We start from the raw sequence: 15,329 nt of genomic DNA on the forward strand, positions 1-15,329 counted from the left end.
TGCCATCATCTCAGCAAAAAGAAAACAAAAAACCTGGTAGGAACAAGAAGTAGTAGCTCTTGAAGTGCTGGAGAGCTCTGGCTCTCTGCCGCCATCTCGCGGTTGCCCGGGGTTCTGCACTCTGGTTATGACAATCATACTCGACCTCAGAAACATCTGCCTGCTTTCTTGGTGTTCGCGTCCTCTTGCTACACACGTGGAATCGTGCAGTCAGAAAAGAAAATGAAAGCAGATCCGCTTAACTTGAGATACGTGTACTTGTAAAGTAAAATCCCGCCTTTTATTATAGAAATAATAAAAGGCGGGATTTTACTTTACAAGTACACGTATCTCAACGTAACATGGGGAAGTATCCAGAAGACACTTTCCCTTCAAATAAGCTAGCGATCGTGCGTGCATCAGTCAGCACTTAAGGCACACCTACAAGTCAACCGTGTATATATACGGCTCCATTCTGCCACCGGAGCTTCTTTTCCGGGGCACTACACATCCGGCAAGAGGAAACGGTAGTAAAAAGCGCCATCAGCGATCCAACCGCTTTAACTCTCGGTGCAGCACCCGACAGCCATACAACGACCCTGTGGAGGCCACGTGATCGCGATAGGGGGCGGGATCCAATATAAGCGTCGCGCGGGCGGTGTCCGGGCCGCATTTTGAGTACGGTCCAGCTCAGGCGACTTCTTGTAAGTAAACTCCGAAGTTTCTTGGCCCCCAGTAAGGGTGAAAAAAAACCTCGCCCCTGGCCTAATTACGGTGGGGGGGGGAGATGAAGGCCTCCTGTTCTTGAGGAGCGGGAGTCGCGCGCACGGCAAGGCTTTCGGAAGGCGAAGAAAAGCTCGCGCCTTGCTAACTGCCAAAGGAAATAACGTAGCCGTGCGGTGCGCGTGCGTGGTGGAGGGCATGGAGTGGGGGATGGGGGCACGAGGGAACAGAACGGTCCCTCGCGCGGGGTTAACAAAATGGCGCTCGGAGCGCAGCTGTAGAAACTCCCGTCTCCTCTCCTTCGTTAATCTTCTCGAGCCGCCTCCCGGCTTTGTTCCTAGGCAGCGGATAGCTTGGGGCGTCGTTGCTGGCGTGGGAGCGTGTCTTAAGGGACTCTTTAAGGATCCTGAACCCAAACGGGGCGCTGGGTAAAGTTAAACTTTGAAATGACGAGGAGGGCAGAACAGGCTCGTGGGCAGCTTCCGCCTAGCGGGCTGGCGGAAAGGTTAAGGTCACGTGGAATTCCGGATGCCCTGTGACGTTCGGAGCCATGTGCTCGGTTCAGGCCTAGTGATTCTCCATTGGTAGGTTCGCCGGAATTACCCGCGCCGCGGCGTGTGGAATAATGGAAAGTCGTTTAGGGTAGTTAAGTAGTTTATACTAGGTTATTGTTCCAGGTGGACTCAGTCGCCTGGTTTACGTCTCCCGTAAGCAAATATGGCTGGTATATTGTGTAGCATAATATACGTGATTTTTTTATATATATATACACATATTTGTGTGTATGCATGTGCATCTTGTGTGTGTGTGTATGTATAGATATATATATGTGTGTGTGTGTGTATATATATATATATATATATATATTATATATATATATATATATATATATATATATATATATATATATATATATATATATTTTCTGAGGTTCTCGCGGGTATTTGTATGTGGATCTTTGGTTATTCGGGTTTCTCCCGCGTAAGATTGGAAGTATCTAGGCAACGTTTCGATGAAGTCTCATTCATCATCTTCAGGCTTCTGTCAGACAATATGAGACTTCATCGAAACGTTGCCTAGATACTTCCAATCTTACGCGGGAGAAAACCCGAATAACCAAAGATCCATATTCTCCCGCATAAGATTGGAAGTATCTAGGCAACGTTTCGATGAAGTCTCTCATATATGTGTGTGTGTGTGTATGTATGTATATGTGTATGTGTGTATATATATATATATATATATATATATATATATATATATATATATATATATATATATATATATATATATATATATATATATATATATATACACACACACACACACACACACACACCGTGTGTGTATGTATATATATGTGTATATATATATACAGATATTGAGAGCGGGCACCAGAAATTCCATATTTTTATGTGTGCTAGTGTGTTCACAGAAAAAAGTGACAATAAAAGTTATCTTACTTACACAGCATTCATTCTTTTGGTTTATTTAGACTTATCATCATCATGTCTTCTGAAGAAGGAAAACTATTTGTCGGGGGCCTGAACTTTGATACTGATGAACAAGGCCTTGAACAGCATTTCAGCTCTTTTGGTCCTATTTCTGAAGGTAATGTGTTCTGCTAATAAAGGGGAGTGAGTTAATGTTGAAGATTACCAAAAGAGATGAATGACCTTTTTTTTCTGTACTCACAGTCGTTGTGATCAAAGACAAAGAAACACAACGATCAAGAGGCTTTGGTTTTATTACCTTTGCCAATCCTGATCATGCATCAGATGCCATGAGAGCAATGAATGGAGAGGTGAGATTTTTTTCAAAATTCTGTTATTGGTTATGGCCACAGTCAAAATATATCTAGCTATATGTATTTAGTGAGATGTTTCTAAGAAGTAAAACTAGCACAGTGATATTTAGCTTTTAAAGCATCAGGAATCATTGATGTTGGACATTTTTTCCCTTTTTAATGTATCAATTAAAGCTTTCAGATTTTTTTACCTAATTGACTAAATTACCAGAATCTGTGATACCGATGGTATGCATATCATTTTTGGCTATTAGAAGGAAATAAGTTTTGATATACAATTTGGACAGTATTCACATATACAAATATAGTTTCCTTCAAAGATTATCACTTATTCCATGCAAGTTAGAATGAGTCTGTCTTGCAAAATAACTTTCTGTTGCCTGCCTTTCATCAACAAAAAAGTACTGACAGTGAAGATGCTGAAGAGGGAACAAATGAGGATTGAACTATAGAACAAATCTATGAAGGAAGAGTGAATTGCGTTGAGACTGAATTTATGTACACGCTCAAAATATTCCTGAGAAGTAAAAAGTTTAAACAGTAAAGGGCAGTATATGAGCTAACATGGGCATCCTAGAAGTAAGACTGTGTTGCAAGAATGGAGAGGTATAGTGAGTTGTGTGTGTGTGTGCTTATTAAATTCACCATTCTGAGAGCCAACAGTATTTCTGTAATAAAAAGGCAAACTCCAGCCACTTCTACAGAAGCATACTTCTCCACCTACTAATTTCTGAGATATTTTGAGGGTTGTTGAGCATTTCCTAGAATATACTGTTAAGGACATTTCTGGTAGACTAGCTACGTTCTTTTCCCTAACATTATTTGTGTGCTTTTATTAGATGTTTCCCCAAAATGTCTTTTAAGAATAGTCTCCTTTCTATGATTAAATATTTCTAAATTTCCTGGATCAAGAGGACTAGTATTTAAAAGACCTTAAATATTAATAAGTGAATACAGCAAGATCAATTAGGTAGATCACTGTGCTTGGATTGATATAGAAAGTCTGGTACTAATGTGGCATGACTTTTTGGAATAAATCTCTAGCAGTTGAAAATAATTATTTCTATATTGTAGTCTTCTAAAGAGCTGGTATGGTTAATGACTAGCCTGGCCTTCCCTCTTTTAAGCCCTCCAGTTATGTTTTAACCATAATCTCCAGTCAGATCCCAATATGCCTGGAAGATACTAGTTTGAAGAGGTTTAGGATAGCAAATTGAATTTGAAAGTTCATCTTAATAAGAGTATTTACATTTTATTGGTTGGACTTTTATATGATTGTGTAAATAATTACAAGCAATGTAAGTTTACCACACATTATGTATTGTGGCAACTATTTGTTGTTCTCCCAGGCTTTGGGGGTAGAGTGGTTGGAGCTACTGATTGTGATTTATATGGGATATGTGTTAGAGAGATGGCAGGTTTGAGGTAGTGATTAAGGCATCAGATTAGAAACCATGAGTTCAGGCCCTGCCTTAGACACAAAGCAGTCAAGTCATCTTGGGTCAGTCATAGGAAGCAAGCAAGGGCAAACTATTTTGGAAAATCTTGCCAGGAAAATTGTAGGGACTTATCTACACAGTCTCCAGGAGTCAAACGTTGATTTGAAGCTACACTCCCCAAAAGCATGTTTTTTCCTAGCATGAGTTTTTAAATGTTTCCCATTCTTTTAAAGGTGTCTAGAATTCTAATGTGGGGCCTTTATATTTAATAAATAAATTATGAGTGGCAGCTTTATTACTTACGTTAATTTGATAATGTCACTTAGCATTCATATTACTTCATTGACTAAAATCCTGTTTTAAGATATAAAATGGTTTTATGTTTTAAAAAATGTGCATAAGAATAATCTGTTCCATTCCCTGATGTTTAATCACATCTAAAGTATTTGTTCATTATCAGTCTATAGATGGGCGCCAGATCAGAGTTGATCATGCTGGGAAATCTCGTGGATCCAGAGGTGGCTACTTTGGAGGCAGGGGACGAGGCCGTGGCTATTCCCGAGGTAAGAACAAGACACCTATGATAAATACTTCATGCATTAAACTAAGGGTGATAGAGGTGGGTTTCTGCAATTCAGCTGCCATTGAAACTTTTTTATTGTTATAGGTGGAGATAGAAGCTATGGGGGAGACAGAAGCTACGGGGGAGACAGAAGCTATGGTGGACGTTACGATAGCCGAAGTGGAGGCTACAGTAGTTCCCGTGACTACAGCAGGTAATTGTGGTAGTACACATTTTATTTTGCAAATCCATTCTATAGGGAACCGGCATAAAATATTATCCCTTGTTTTCAGAAGTCAAGGAGGCTATAATGATCGATACTCCTCAGGAGGTTCTTATAGAGACAACTATGACAACTAAGGTAAGTAGGCGTTGGAAAGGGAGAGAAAAAAATTGTCTTTTCAAAATGTCCTTAAGCTTTCAGTGCTCCAACTTACACTGGATAGTGACAGAAACTTACAGCTACTGAGTTAAAATCAAACATGTTTTTTCCATGTATTTGCCCATTGATTGCAGGCCTTCGGTCACATTACTGATGAATAATTTGAGTGCATGTTGGACCTTAAAGAGTTAGAATTTTAATTGAGAAGTTATCTGAGTGCTAACTGGGGGAGGGTCTGAGATTCCTAGCAACACTAATCTAAAAGTATAGGAGTGATGAATTGCTGCAACATGTCCATAAACTTGTGCCTTTATGATTATACCTGCTTCTTGTCCTCAGCTTACACCGAGTAAAAATCCTTCCTGACTCGAGATCGTCCTTCCAATGGCTGTATTTATAAAGATTTTTGGAGCTTCGCTGAATCTTGTTTAATTACCTACATGATCTTCCCCTTATATAGCTTTTATCACATGTAGCCTGAAAGCTTCCTCTACAAGATGGCCTGTTAGACTTTACTCAAGGGGTTTTTTTAAGTGGTTTTTAAGCATTTTTTAAATCCAGTTTTATTTGTCTTGCCTTTGCGATCTAAGTTTTTTTTAACTTGACACATGGGGCCCTACAAAGTAAACCTGTTGGAAGCTGACCAGTCTTTTGAAAAAGTACAATCATTTGATGTTCATCTCTTGGCATAACAAGCAAGGGTGACAAGGCAAAAATTTGGTATTAAAGATATTGGTGTTACTACATTGATCATAGTAAAAGCTATTTTACTGTAAAGTAAACCTATAACTCAAATGCTTTGAGAGGTTCTTGAAAATGTTTGTTTATATTGTCCATTTTTTTACTGGAAGAAATATGCATAATTTCAATTAATTGTATTTGAAGTGGATAAGGAATTTCCTGTACTGAGGTTTTGGCTTTACGAAGCCCATTAAAATCCCATCTGAAACAATTCTCTGTTCCTGATGTTTGCACTACACTTCTTTGATAGTTTAATAGCTAATAAGTAAAAGCATTTTAAATAAGGCCCTGAAGTGGTGTCTGAGTAATGAGGGTTTTATGTACGCCAGGTATTTAAAAAGTAAGAAATACAAATGTAAAAATCTGACAAATTGGGAGGGATAATTAGAGATACTTGTGCTTCTCATTAAAGCAATGTCCTAGCATGATTTAACACCATAATCTATACAAGAGTAAATGTATCTTGATATCAGATGAATATTCGATTGTTAATGGATACTATCAAATATGGCTCAAGTATGGCCAATATATTTTTTGTTCTAGAATGTTTCAAAGTGTTGGGATCAACATTGCAATGCTACTTGGGGAAATCATTTTTACTTCTAGGAGGGGGGGTAGTGGCTGAAATAAAAATTGCAGCCCAGTGATGACTGTTGGTGAAAGCTCTTCAGACTTGCTAACAAGGATCCCAGTGGGATTTCTCAATACAATGGCACGTAAACAGTTTTTAAATGTGTCATTCAATAGTGAATTTAACTTAGAATTGACACTGAAGAGTATTGATTAATTATTAATTTCTGGTTTGCAAGTCTATTGCCATAGAAGAAACTATGCTAAGTTTGTAAGCTGTATGGTGATGCTTGAATTTGTAATGTTTCTAAATTTTTCAAATATGTTCATTGAGTAACCTTAATGGGTTGCTACTTGCTTTAATTGTAATGCACTTTAATATTGGTATTCTTAGAGTGGAGGGCATGGAAAATAACTTCCCTTGCTTGTACAAACACTTCCAAAAGTAGGGAATGCCCTACTTGGTGGTTTGAGAAACAAATGGCTTTGAGCTGGTAGAGAAATACGCTTTTGACATTTGGAAGGCCTAAAGCTTCTGTTCAGCTTTAAGGCTGAACTGATGCTTAGCTGGCCTTACCTGTAGTTAGGTCTGTCCTGTTCTTACACTGTGAGAATTCTCTGCTAGCATGTGGAAGCCAGTGTCCTTGGAGACCCCGAAGTGTGTTGTCCTCCTTCAGTGCGATCCATGTGAGACGAAAGCTGCTCTTGGCTAGTTCATTTGTGGAAATAGTCCTGTATTTCGAGGTAACTCTTTTGCTCATGTCTGCATCTTTTCTCCCATAGAGCTCCATTCTTGTTGCTGCAGCAAACAGATCTTTGTTATTGGCAAATTTATTGGGAAAATCTGGGGTCTCTTTGGACCCTAGCAGAACTTGGACTCGATATGTTTGGGGTTGTTTTGTTTTTTAATCCTGGGTGGGAGGTTCTGCCTGGCTCCTGTAACTTGACATTCTACTTCAAGAAGGAGGAAGGCAGTCCGCTAAAACAATATTCAGATCCATTCAGCCACCTCTCTGTTCATTTCCAGTATCTTGTGTTTTATGAAAACTTGGATTGTTACTTGGATTGATGTTTCCTAATAAAATCTAGCTTGGGTGTGGAAGCCTTCTATTCCCACTTAAATTAACTTCATATAATTTTGAAAAAGGCTTAAATATGGGAGAACAATCATGTTAATTTGGGGAATCTTCTGAGGACTTGGTGAACAGTGTCACCCAGGCCTGAAGTATCTTGTTTAGAATTGTAATCACTGAATTTTTTGAAATTTTGAATGAACTTCTTTTAAGTGATACTTATTGTTTGCAGGCAAGAAGATTATAGTGGTTATTCTGCCCTAAAATTGACCTCTGAAGTATTGAACAGTGAGATTGCTTCTTCACCCAAGGGTCTAAAAACCACACTATAAAGTAAGTAGATTTTCTTTCTTCAAAGAAATACTAAATAATACACCTACTCTATTGGCCACTATCACATAATATATCTACTCTAAGATTACAATTGTTTATGGATTAAATTTACATGGTTGCCTGTTTTATACATGGGTGGCATATTGGTTATAACCAAACCAACAAAGCACTATACAAATGTAATTTAAAACAAGTATAAATGTGATAAGAGGGAATGCATTCAAATCTTGTGCGTGATGCACCAAACACAGGCATCTTATTGGCAGGGGTTCACCAGGCCTGCTAAAACTACATTTTAAGAGATTTTGGAAAGTCATAAGGATTGGGGCTAGTCTTCCCTAAGGTGGGATGAAGTGTGCTTCCTGTAGTGTGCTGCATAGAAGTTTACCTTTATAGATGAAAAGTACAAAAGTCTGAAAATAGTAAAATTTTACAGGCAAAATAGGATTGTGTTCTATCAATGCCTTATATGAGAAATTATGACTGACTAGAAAACAAAATTTGTTAGATTTCCAACTTCATTTTTTTATTGTTTTTTTTAATGTGTTATTCTTTCTGTGTTCTGCATAATGGATAGAGCCCTGTGATCCTTAAACACCCCTTCTGTTTGAAACATATTCTAGTATTACAATGGTGTAAGCACTAACGGGCGTAGCAGTTTCTTAAAAAAAAATTAAAAATCAGAATAGGAGATACTAGATCCAAGCATACGTGACATTGTTCTACCTTGATAGTCTGTCACAAAATATATCTATGAGCATCAGAGGTTTCTTTTCTCTGTTGTATAATGATTGACGAGTACATCCTTTCTTCACAGGACTTTCTGCTTTATTTGCTGGAATAGTGTAACAATGAACCAGAGAAGATGTGAGCCAAGATTATCCAATCAGGTTTGTTTAACAATTTCTATATTTTCTTCAAATAAGGGGGGGTGAAGATAGAAAAAAAAATTGAATCCAATTTGGGGGTTAAACATGCCTTCTGTATAACAGTTGATGGTACATACTTAATTTTCAGCATGTGCTAATTGTTCTTATATTTTATCAGATTGCAGGAATTCACACCTATCAGGATTATTGTAACAAGTGTCATCATAACAGACCAAGAGGACTTGTCACTAGGTTATATTAGATTGCTGGAAATACATGCATCCACAAGGACTTTTTCTGACTAGCCGACATATTAAGAATCCATACAAAATTGGAAAACGTCTTAACCATCTTACTGAAATTGTATATTGATGAATAAATTATTCTGATCCTGTTGTGGTTTTAGAAGTTGGGGAAGTGGGTGTATATAACTGCAATGCAGTTCTGTAATTCTTGCCCTAAAATTTTCTATGAAGAATGTCAGATTAAAGTAAGAGAATCCTTAATGCTTTTGTTTAGATTGTGCATGATTGCTATACAGTGGGTATTTGTTTTTTTAAGTATGTTTTCTGTGCTCTTAAAACTTTTTTCATTTCCAAAACTCAACATGGCAAAATTTCTAATAAAAGTGTACTGATTGAACAATTACTGGCTTAATAATGTATTCTAGTTGCTTTCGGTGATATAATTGGTGGCACAACCAGGACTGTTAGTTGTTAAGCTGGCTGTTACATCTAGAGAGAAAGATGCCAGCACCTGTCCCTGCGTAGTAGGAAATCACACTGACAAAAGCTCTATACCATAGAAGGAGGATGAGTTGAACACCAACCAGGGCGTGGATGAGAGCTACCCAGACAACTGAGACCATCTGGACGTAAAAGTTGCAGTGGGCAAAGGACTGGAGCAAGGAGGTGATTGCCCCAGAGCCCTGTAGCTGTAGCTCTTTTGCCCCCTCCAATGCTGGGAGCCATTTTGAATACTCTGGAGGACAGTAACTCAAATGTGGGAGCCATTTTGAGTCTTAGCTGAAGGATAGTAAAATGTGTATTCAGTGATTATAAACTGGTGAAGAAAATAAAACGAACTCTGCAAGAAGATTGGGGTTTATATCAGCTGGAAGGTTTGGTGAGGAGAAGTTCACCTTGAGTGAAAGCCATGAAGGGAAGGTGTAGTTAGTGGTGAGATACTCAGCAATCCAGTGAGAACCCCAAATCCTGTTGGATTATAATTAGAAGGCTTGAGTAAGTTTTCTGATTGCTGAGGTCAATGCAGAAGAGCTTTGCATAGCAAAGATCTTGGGAATTGTGTGTGTGTGAGGTGGGAGCCACAGGTGAGGTTATGTACTGCTATGAACAGAATGGGGGAAGGGTCTGAAGGAATAGAAGCAGGCTATAAAATTCCAATAGTAATGAATAGAGGAAAATGTGAGAGTTGGGCCCAACTCAGCAATGGTTAACACCCAATCTGAATTTTCTGCCAGAGCAATGACAGGGTGTTCTGAATTTGGTGGAGATTTGACTTTTTCCCTGCCATGCATAGATCATTCACTGGTGAACCTCAAATTCTTGGATACCCCACCCCCTCTTTATGAGGATCAAGCCTATTGGATCGGCTCACTCCAAGCAACTACTGGACTGATTGAGTTTCTTCCAGATTATTTTAGAAAAATTGCTACCTGAAGCCTTTAGATCGAATTGCACCTGAGCAGCCTCTCCAATTATGCCCAGGGTTCTCGAAGCTCCCTAGGTATTTGATGGGGTTGAAGGAATTTAAACAGGAAAAGCATTGCTGGCAAGAGACAAGGAGCAAAGACAATCAGAATGGAGTAAAGTTACTACCGTATTAAGCTCTACCTCATGGAAGTAAGGGTGATGAAATATAACTCCACTCATTGCATCTACTGATAGTTGCCCAATGGCTGTTGGGTAATTCAGTCCCTCCTCAGAGGGAGCAATACTAAAAGTATATCTAAAGGGTTTGCTGTCAAGAACATAGACATCTGGCAGACAAAATTTGCCTTACATTGGACTCCAGTCTTATAGCAGAGTCAATGGAAGTAGTGGGTGTTATACTTTGCAAGGTGACCTGGGAACAGTTTGAGCCTGCGGAAGTGGATAGGGCCCTCTCAGCTGCTAGGCCTTTTGTGTGTTAGATACTGCCCCTCCTGGCTAATTAAGGCTGCATAGGAGAGGATGCATGAGGGTCTAGACAGTTAAACACCACCTTTTAGATAAGGACTGGTCCCACAAGCTCTTAAAGGTGGTGTGCCCTCTCAATAGACCATGAAGTAGCCTGGATAGTTTTTGTCCAATCTTTTTAAGGATGGTGGTAGAAAGAGTGGTCACATGGCAGCTTCAGAGAAACCTGAATAAGGCAGATTATCTAAACCCCTGAGTTCTTCACCTCATGGTATCCTGAGTCAGCTTCAGGAATTGGTGCTGGTTCTCCCTCCGGAGCAGGTTCCAGTCAATGTTGATGGAACAAAATCTAGCAGCCTGCATCTCCTAATTTGTGCGTGTCTCAGGGTTCTATTTTTTCCCTTCTATTTTAATATTTACATGAGGATGCTGTGTGAGATAATCCATGAACTTCGGTGAAATATCAATATGCAGATGATATCCTTTATATCTCTACCGCAGGCTCTTTGAAAATCTCAGTGTCTGGAGGCTGTTGGCATTGGTTGGGGCTTAATGGTCTCCATCTCAACCAAAGCAAGACGGAGTGGCTCTGAGTATTTGGAACCAGTGGAAACAAGATTCTTCCATCTTTAGTTAATTCTAATTATTTATTGATTAACGCTTAGGCCATTTTCAAAGTGCAAAATTCCCGAAATAAATTATTACTAAAATTTGATAAAAGCAATTTAAGATGAAATTGGAATAAAATACAATTTATAATGAAATTGGAATAAAATACAATTTAAAATGAAATTGGAATAAAATACAGTCTAAAATGAAATTGGAATAGAACACAATAATTTAAGATACAAAATTATATTTCGGTGTCACCCCTGCAGTCTACCCCAATGAGTCCCACATATGCAGATCTCAACTGAACCATTTTGCTTTAGTTCTGGATGGGGTTGTGCTACCTCAGACTGACCCGGGGGCACAATCTGGGATCCTAGATTTGTGGTTCCTGTTCAAAGATCAGGTGCCAACCATGGTTAGGAAGGCTTTTGCACGCTTTTGGGTGATGCACTAGTTGAGCCCATTCTTGGACTAGGAGGCTCTGCTCACAGTAACTCATGCCCATATAACCTCTTGTTTAGACTACTGTAACACACTACACTGTTTTCAGAATTATTAGGCAAGCTGTATTTTGCACGATTAATTTTATTATTGAACAACTACAGTGCTGTCAATCCAAAATGTTAATAAACCTCAAACCTGAATATTTAAGAAAGTAAAAGCGAGGTTTTGGCTTTCTTAGGAAAATATGTGCCCACAATTATTGGGCAACTATTAGTATGCAAAATTATTACGCAACTACCGGTAAATAAAAAACGAAAATCTGCCCTTGTTTATTTGCATCTGCTAAAATGAGAATAATAAATGAAATGTACAATAAACATTTCTGACATTTCAAAACAAAATCAGTGACCAATATAGCCACCCTTCTTTTCAATAAGTCATAAGCCTTCCATTCACGGAGCCTATCAGTTTCTTGATCTGTTGACGATCAACTTTATGTGCAGCAGCAATCACAGCCTCCTACACACTGTTCAGAGTGGTGTACTATTTTCCTTCAACATAAATCTCCCATTTAAGAAGGACTCACAAGTTTTCAATAAGGTTTAGGTCAGGTGAGGAAGGGGACCATGTCATTATTTCATCTTTAAGGCCTTTCCCTGGCTAGCCATGCAGTGAAGTACTTTGATAAATGTGATGAAGCATTGTCCTGTATAAAAATCATGGTCTTGAAAGATGCAGACTTTTTCTTGTACCACTGCTTGAAGAAAGTGTCTTCTAAAAACTGACAGTAGGGTTGGGAGTTAATTTTGAGTCCATCTTCAACCCCAAAAGGTCCAACTAGCTTATCTTTAATAATACCAGCCCATACCAGTACCCCTCCACCTTACTGGTGTCTGAGTTAAAGTGGAGCTCTGTGCCCGCTACTGATCCAGCAACGGGCCCATCCATCTGCTCTATTAAGAATCACTCTCATCTCATCAGTCCATAAAACCTTTGAAAAGTCTGTCTTCAGCTATTTCTTTGGCCCAGTCTTGCCATTTCAACTTACGTGTCTTGTTCACTGGTGGTTGGGTTTCAGCCTTCCTTTCCTTGGTCATGTCTGGACACCTTGTACTTCTGGGCACTCCAGGTAAGTTGCAGTTCTGGAATATGACAGCACTGGAGGATAATGGGTTCCTGGTAGCTTCACGTTTGATTCTTCTTAAATCTTTGGTAGTTAACATGCGTCTTTTTTTCTCAACATGTTTCTTGCGATCCTGTTGACTATTTGCAACAAAGCGTTTCATGGTTCTGTGTTCGCGCCCAGGTATCTTAGCAATTTCAGGAGTGCTGGATCCCTCTGAAAGACTTTTTACAATTTTTCACTTTCCAGAGCCAGTTAAATCTCTTTTTTGGCCCATTTTGCCTGAGGAAAAGAAGCTGCCTAATAATTATGCACACCTTGATATAGGATGTTGATCTCCTTAGGCCACATCCACTTTCATTACACAAATACACATCACCCGATGTTCATATCCAGGGGTAGGATGCTGCCGGTATGACAACCGGTTTGGTGATTGTACCAAGGGAGTTACCAAGGGATCATCTTTTTTCAGTCTCTATCTGTCCAACCCAACATAGCAAAATGGGCATGCTGCAGATCCTGTGAGCGAAAGAGTGTCGACCATCCTGGCTTATAGAATGGCTTTCTTTTATATTCTTTTATAAGTGGTGTGTTGAATATGTTCTGTAAATATTTATAAAATGCTGTTTAATTTGATGATTGGTTTAAACATATCAATGGATAATTATTAGATTTTTATTCTGCCTTTCTTATATATTTCAGGATGGCAAACATATCTAATACAGGTAGTCCTTGACATGCGACCACAGTGGAGCCCAACATTTCTAGTGCTAAGCAGGACAGTTGTTAAGTGAGTTGTGCCCCATTTTACAACTTTTTGCCACAGTTACTAAGTGAATCACTGCAGTTGTTAAGTGAATCGTGGTTAAGTGAATCTGGCTCCCCACATTGACTTCGCTTGTTGGAAGCCAGCTGGGAAGGCTATAAATGATAATCACCTGATCCCAGGACAGTGCAACTTTCAAAAATAGATGCTAGTTGTCAACTGCCCAAGTTTTGATCACATGACCATGGGGATGCTGCAACAACCGTAAGTGTGAAAATGGGTCATGAGTCACTTTTTTCAGTACTATTGTAACTTCGAACAGTCACTAAACAAATTGTGTAATTTGAGGACTACCTGTACTATACCATTGTCTATTATTTTCTCTGCAACAACCTTGTAAGGTGAGCTGAGCGTGACTGGCCCAAAGACTCCTTTCATATCTATGGGAGGCCTAGAACTTCGTGTCCATTCAGTCTCCTTGGTTTCTAGGCCAGTACCATAACCAATATACCAAACTGGCTCTCTTGAATTGGACTAATAGAACATCAAATCAGAAACCTCTTAAGTTATTTCAGTGTTTTTTAATATAATACTTATATTCTTCTGCCAAAACAGATTTTTAAAATTTAAATACTTTAAATATGTGGCAACTAGTTACATCTTGATTTGAGGGAAATTTTTACCCCATCTTCCTGTTCCACCTCAGTGCAGTAAAATGTGAACATACCAGTATTCTTATATCCATTTACATGAGTCAACTGCATTGTTTCCCATAATACTTCAATATGCAATCTCCAGTGAAGGAATATCATAGTCTACTGATCTGATGGAAAGAAAAAAAAATGAAAGTTCCAAATTCTGCAAATGAATTTAATTGTGAAAGCACGGAAAAAGGTGATGTTGCTTGATGCCACACAATCAACATTTTATACTAGCTCTACTATTCTGGAATCAGGCATGATAACATTGAAAGGTGACAGAACTTAATATGCAATTGCACAAACATTTGAAATTTTTGGATGCTTCAAATATGACTTAATCTGACAAACAGAACATCCCTTGCTTCCATTTTGTTGGTGTAACAGGATTCCTTATTGTGGACCATGATGAAATGAATTACAGAGTACAGCAGTCTGGCATAAACTGCAATGATGAAAAATGTGAAATTGTCATCCAAACCAGGATCCAAAGTGTCTGCGAGTATACTTTGGATTCGAAGTATGTATCTCAAAATATGTATCTCAGATTTTCATTGTGATGTAAGGGTATAAGCCAATTATCTTTAGTTTCCATGCACCGTTGTTGGCAATCTTTTGATTTTTAGAGGTTTTTTTTAAGCCAATTGCTGGTTTTTCTCTGCATCTTCACGAAAATTATTCAGTATCTATAATCAGGATATCCTTCAACATTTGATCAGCGGTTTACTTTCTCCATTAGAGGTTTACTGACTTCCCTTCAACGAAACATTCCTTTTATTATTATTACTTCCCCTAAATTGGAGATAAGGCGTTATACATATTTGGGCTCCCTCTCCCAGTTTTATTACTCTCTTGGAAAATGAAAAAAAAAAAAACCGACGAATCGGAGGCCTGCTATGGCAGCTGCGACACGTACGCGGCCGTGCTCCCTTAATAAGGATCGTTCGCCTTACACAAATGTAATTCCTAGCAAGGAAACGCTGATAGGGCTGCAGTGAGACGCCGCAGGAAAAGATGTTTTTTTTTCTGGAGCGGATGGGCGTCTCCGCTATTTCGGCTAAGCCTCGCCC

At 38.9% G+C, this 15,329-nt stretch overlaps 2 protein-coding genes and 1 long non-coding RNA gene across 12 annotated transcripts in view; 1 reads left to right on the forward strand and 2 right to left on the reverse strand.

Moving 5' to 3' along the window:
• The window catches only part of LOC148132327 (lysozyme C-like), a 34,891-nt gene extending 34,259 nt beyond the window's left edge, over nucleotides 1-632 (reverse strand). The window contains exon 1 of one of the 3 annotated variants that reach the window (XM_087956694.1): nucleotides 446-632. The gene's annotated coding sequence lies outside the window, so the exon portion shown is untranslated. The other 2 variants (XM_087956693.1, XM_087956695.1) reach the window with 2 other exon arrangements.
• A 12-nt stretch (nucleotides 633-644) lies between these two features.
• LOC113417792 (RNA-binding protein 3-like) lies at nucleotides 645-9,123 on the forward strand. Of its 8 annotated transcripts, none has more exons than XR_015747841.1 (9): nucleotides 645-1,130; nucleotides 2,198-2,313; nucleotides 2,400-2,506; nucleotides 4,409-4,511; nucleotides 4,616-4,724; nucleotides 4,804-4,871; nucleotides 7,509-7,609; nucleotides 8,427-8,499; nucleotides 8,657-9,123. XR_015747841.1 is itself a non-coding variant. In XM_087956691.1 (7 exons), the coding sequence occupies exons 1-6, from the start codon at nucleotides 901-903 to the stop codon at nucleotides 4,868-4,870; spliced, it is 732 nt and encodes a 243-aa protein (XP_087812817.1). In that variant the 5' UTR covers nucleotides 645-900; the 3' UTR covers nucleotide 4,871; nucleotides 5,232-5,844. The 8 variants fall into 8 exon arrangements, 4 of the variants coding, with proteins under 4 accessions (XP_087812817.1, XP_087812818.1, XP_026532143.1 ...); XR_015747842.1 differs by having other exon boundaries at nucleotides 4,807-4,871; XR_015747843.1 differs by having other exon boundaries at nucleotides 645-683.
• A 2,854-nt stretch (nucleotides 9,124-11,977) lies between these two features.
• LOC148132328 (uncharacterized) lies at nucleotides 11,978-15,274 on the reverse strand. Its single transcript, XR_015747847.1, has 3 exons — nucleotides 15,213-15,274; nucleotides 14,289-14,384; nucleotides 11,978-13,398 (listed from the first exon to the last, which is right to left on the reverse strand). It is a non-coding gene; the product is annotated as an uncharacterized LOC148132328 (long non-coding RNA).
• Nucleotides 15,275-15,329: the final 55 nt, after the last annotated feature.

This window comes from Notechis scutatus, chromosome 2 (assembly GCF_049901735.1).
Source record: "Notechis scutatus isolate UNSWTSFEM ecotype Mainland chromosome 2, rNotScu1.2, whole genome shotgun sequence".
In the NCBI taxonomy this organism is placed as follows: domain Eukaryota; kingdom Metazoa; phylum Chordata; class Lepidosauria; order Squamata; family Elapidae; genus Notechis; species Notechis scutatus.

Coding starts and splice junctions, on each gene's coding strand:
- LOC113417792 (XM_087956691.1), top strand. CDS start 901: ATGGAGTGGGGGATGGGGGCACGAGGGAACAGAACGGTCCCTCGCGCG. Junction 2,507..4,408: donor TGAGAGCAATGAATGGAGAG/GTGAGATTTTTT, acceptor GTTCATTATCAG/TCTATAGATGGGCGCCAGAT. Junction 4,512..4,615: donor AGGCCGTGGCTATTCCCGAG/GTAAGAACAAGA, acceptor TTATTGTTATAG/GTGGAGATAGAAGCTATGGG.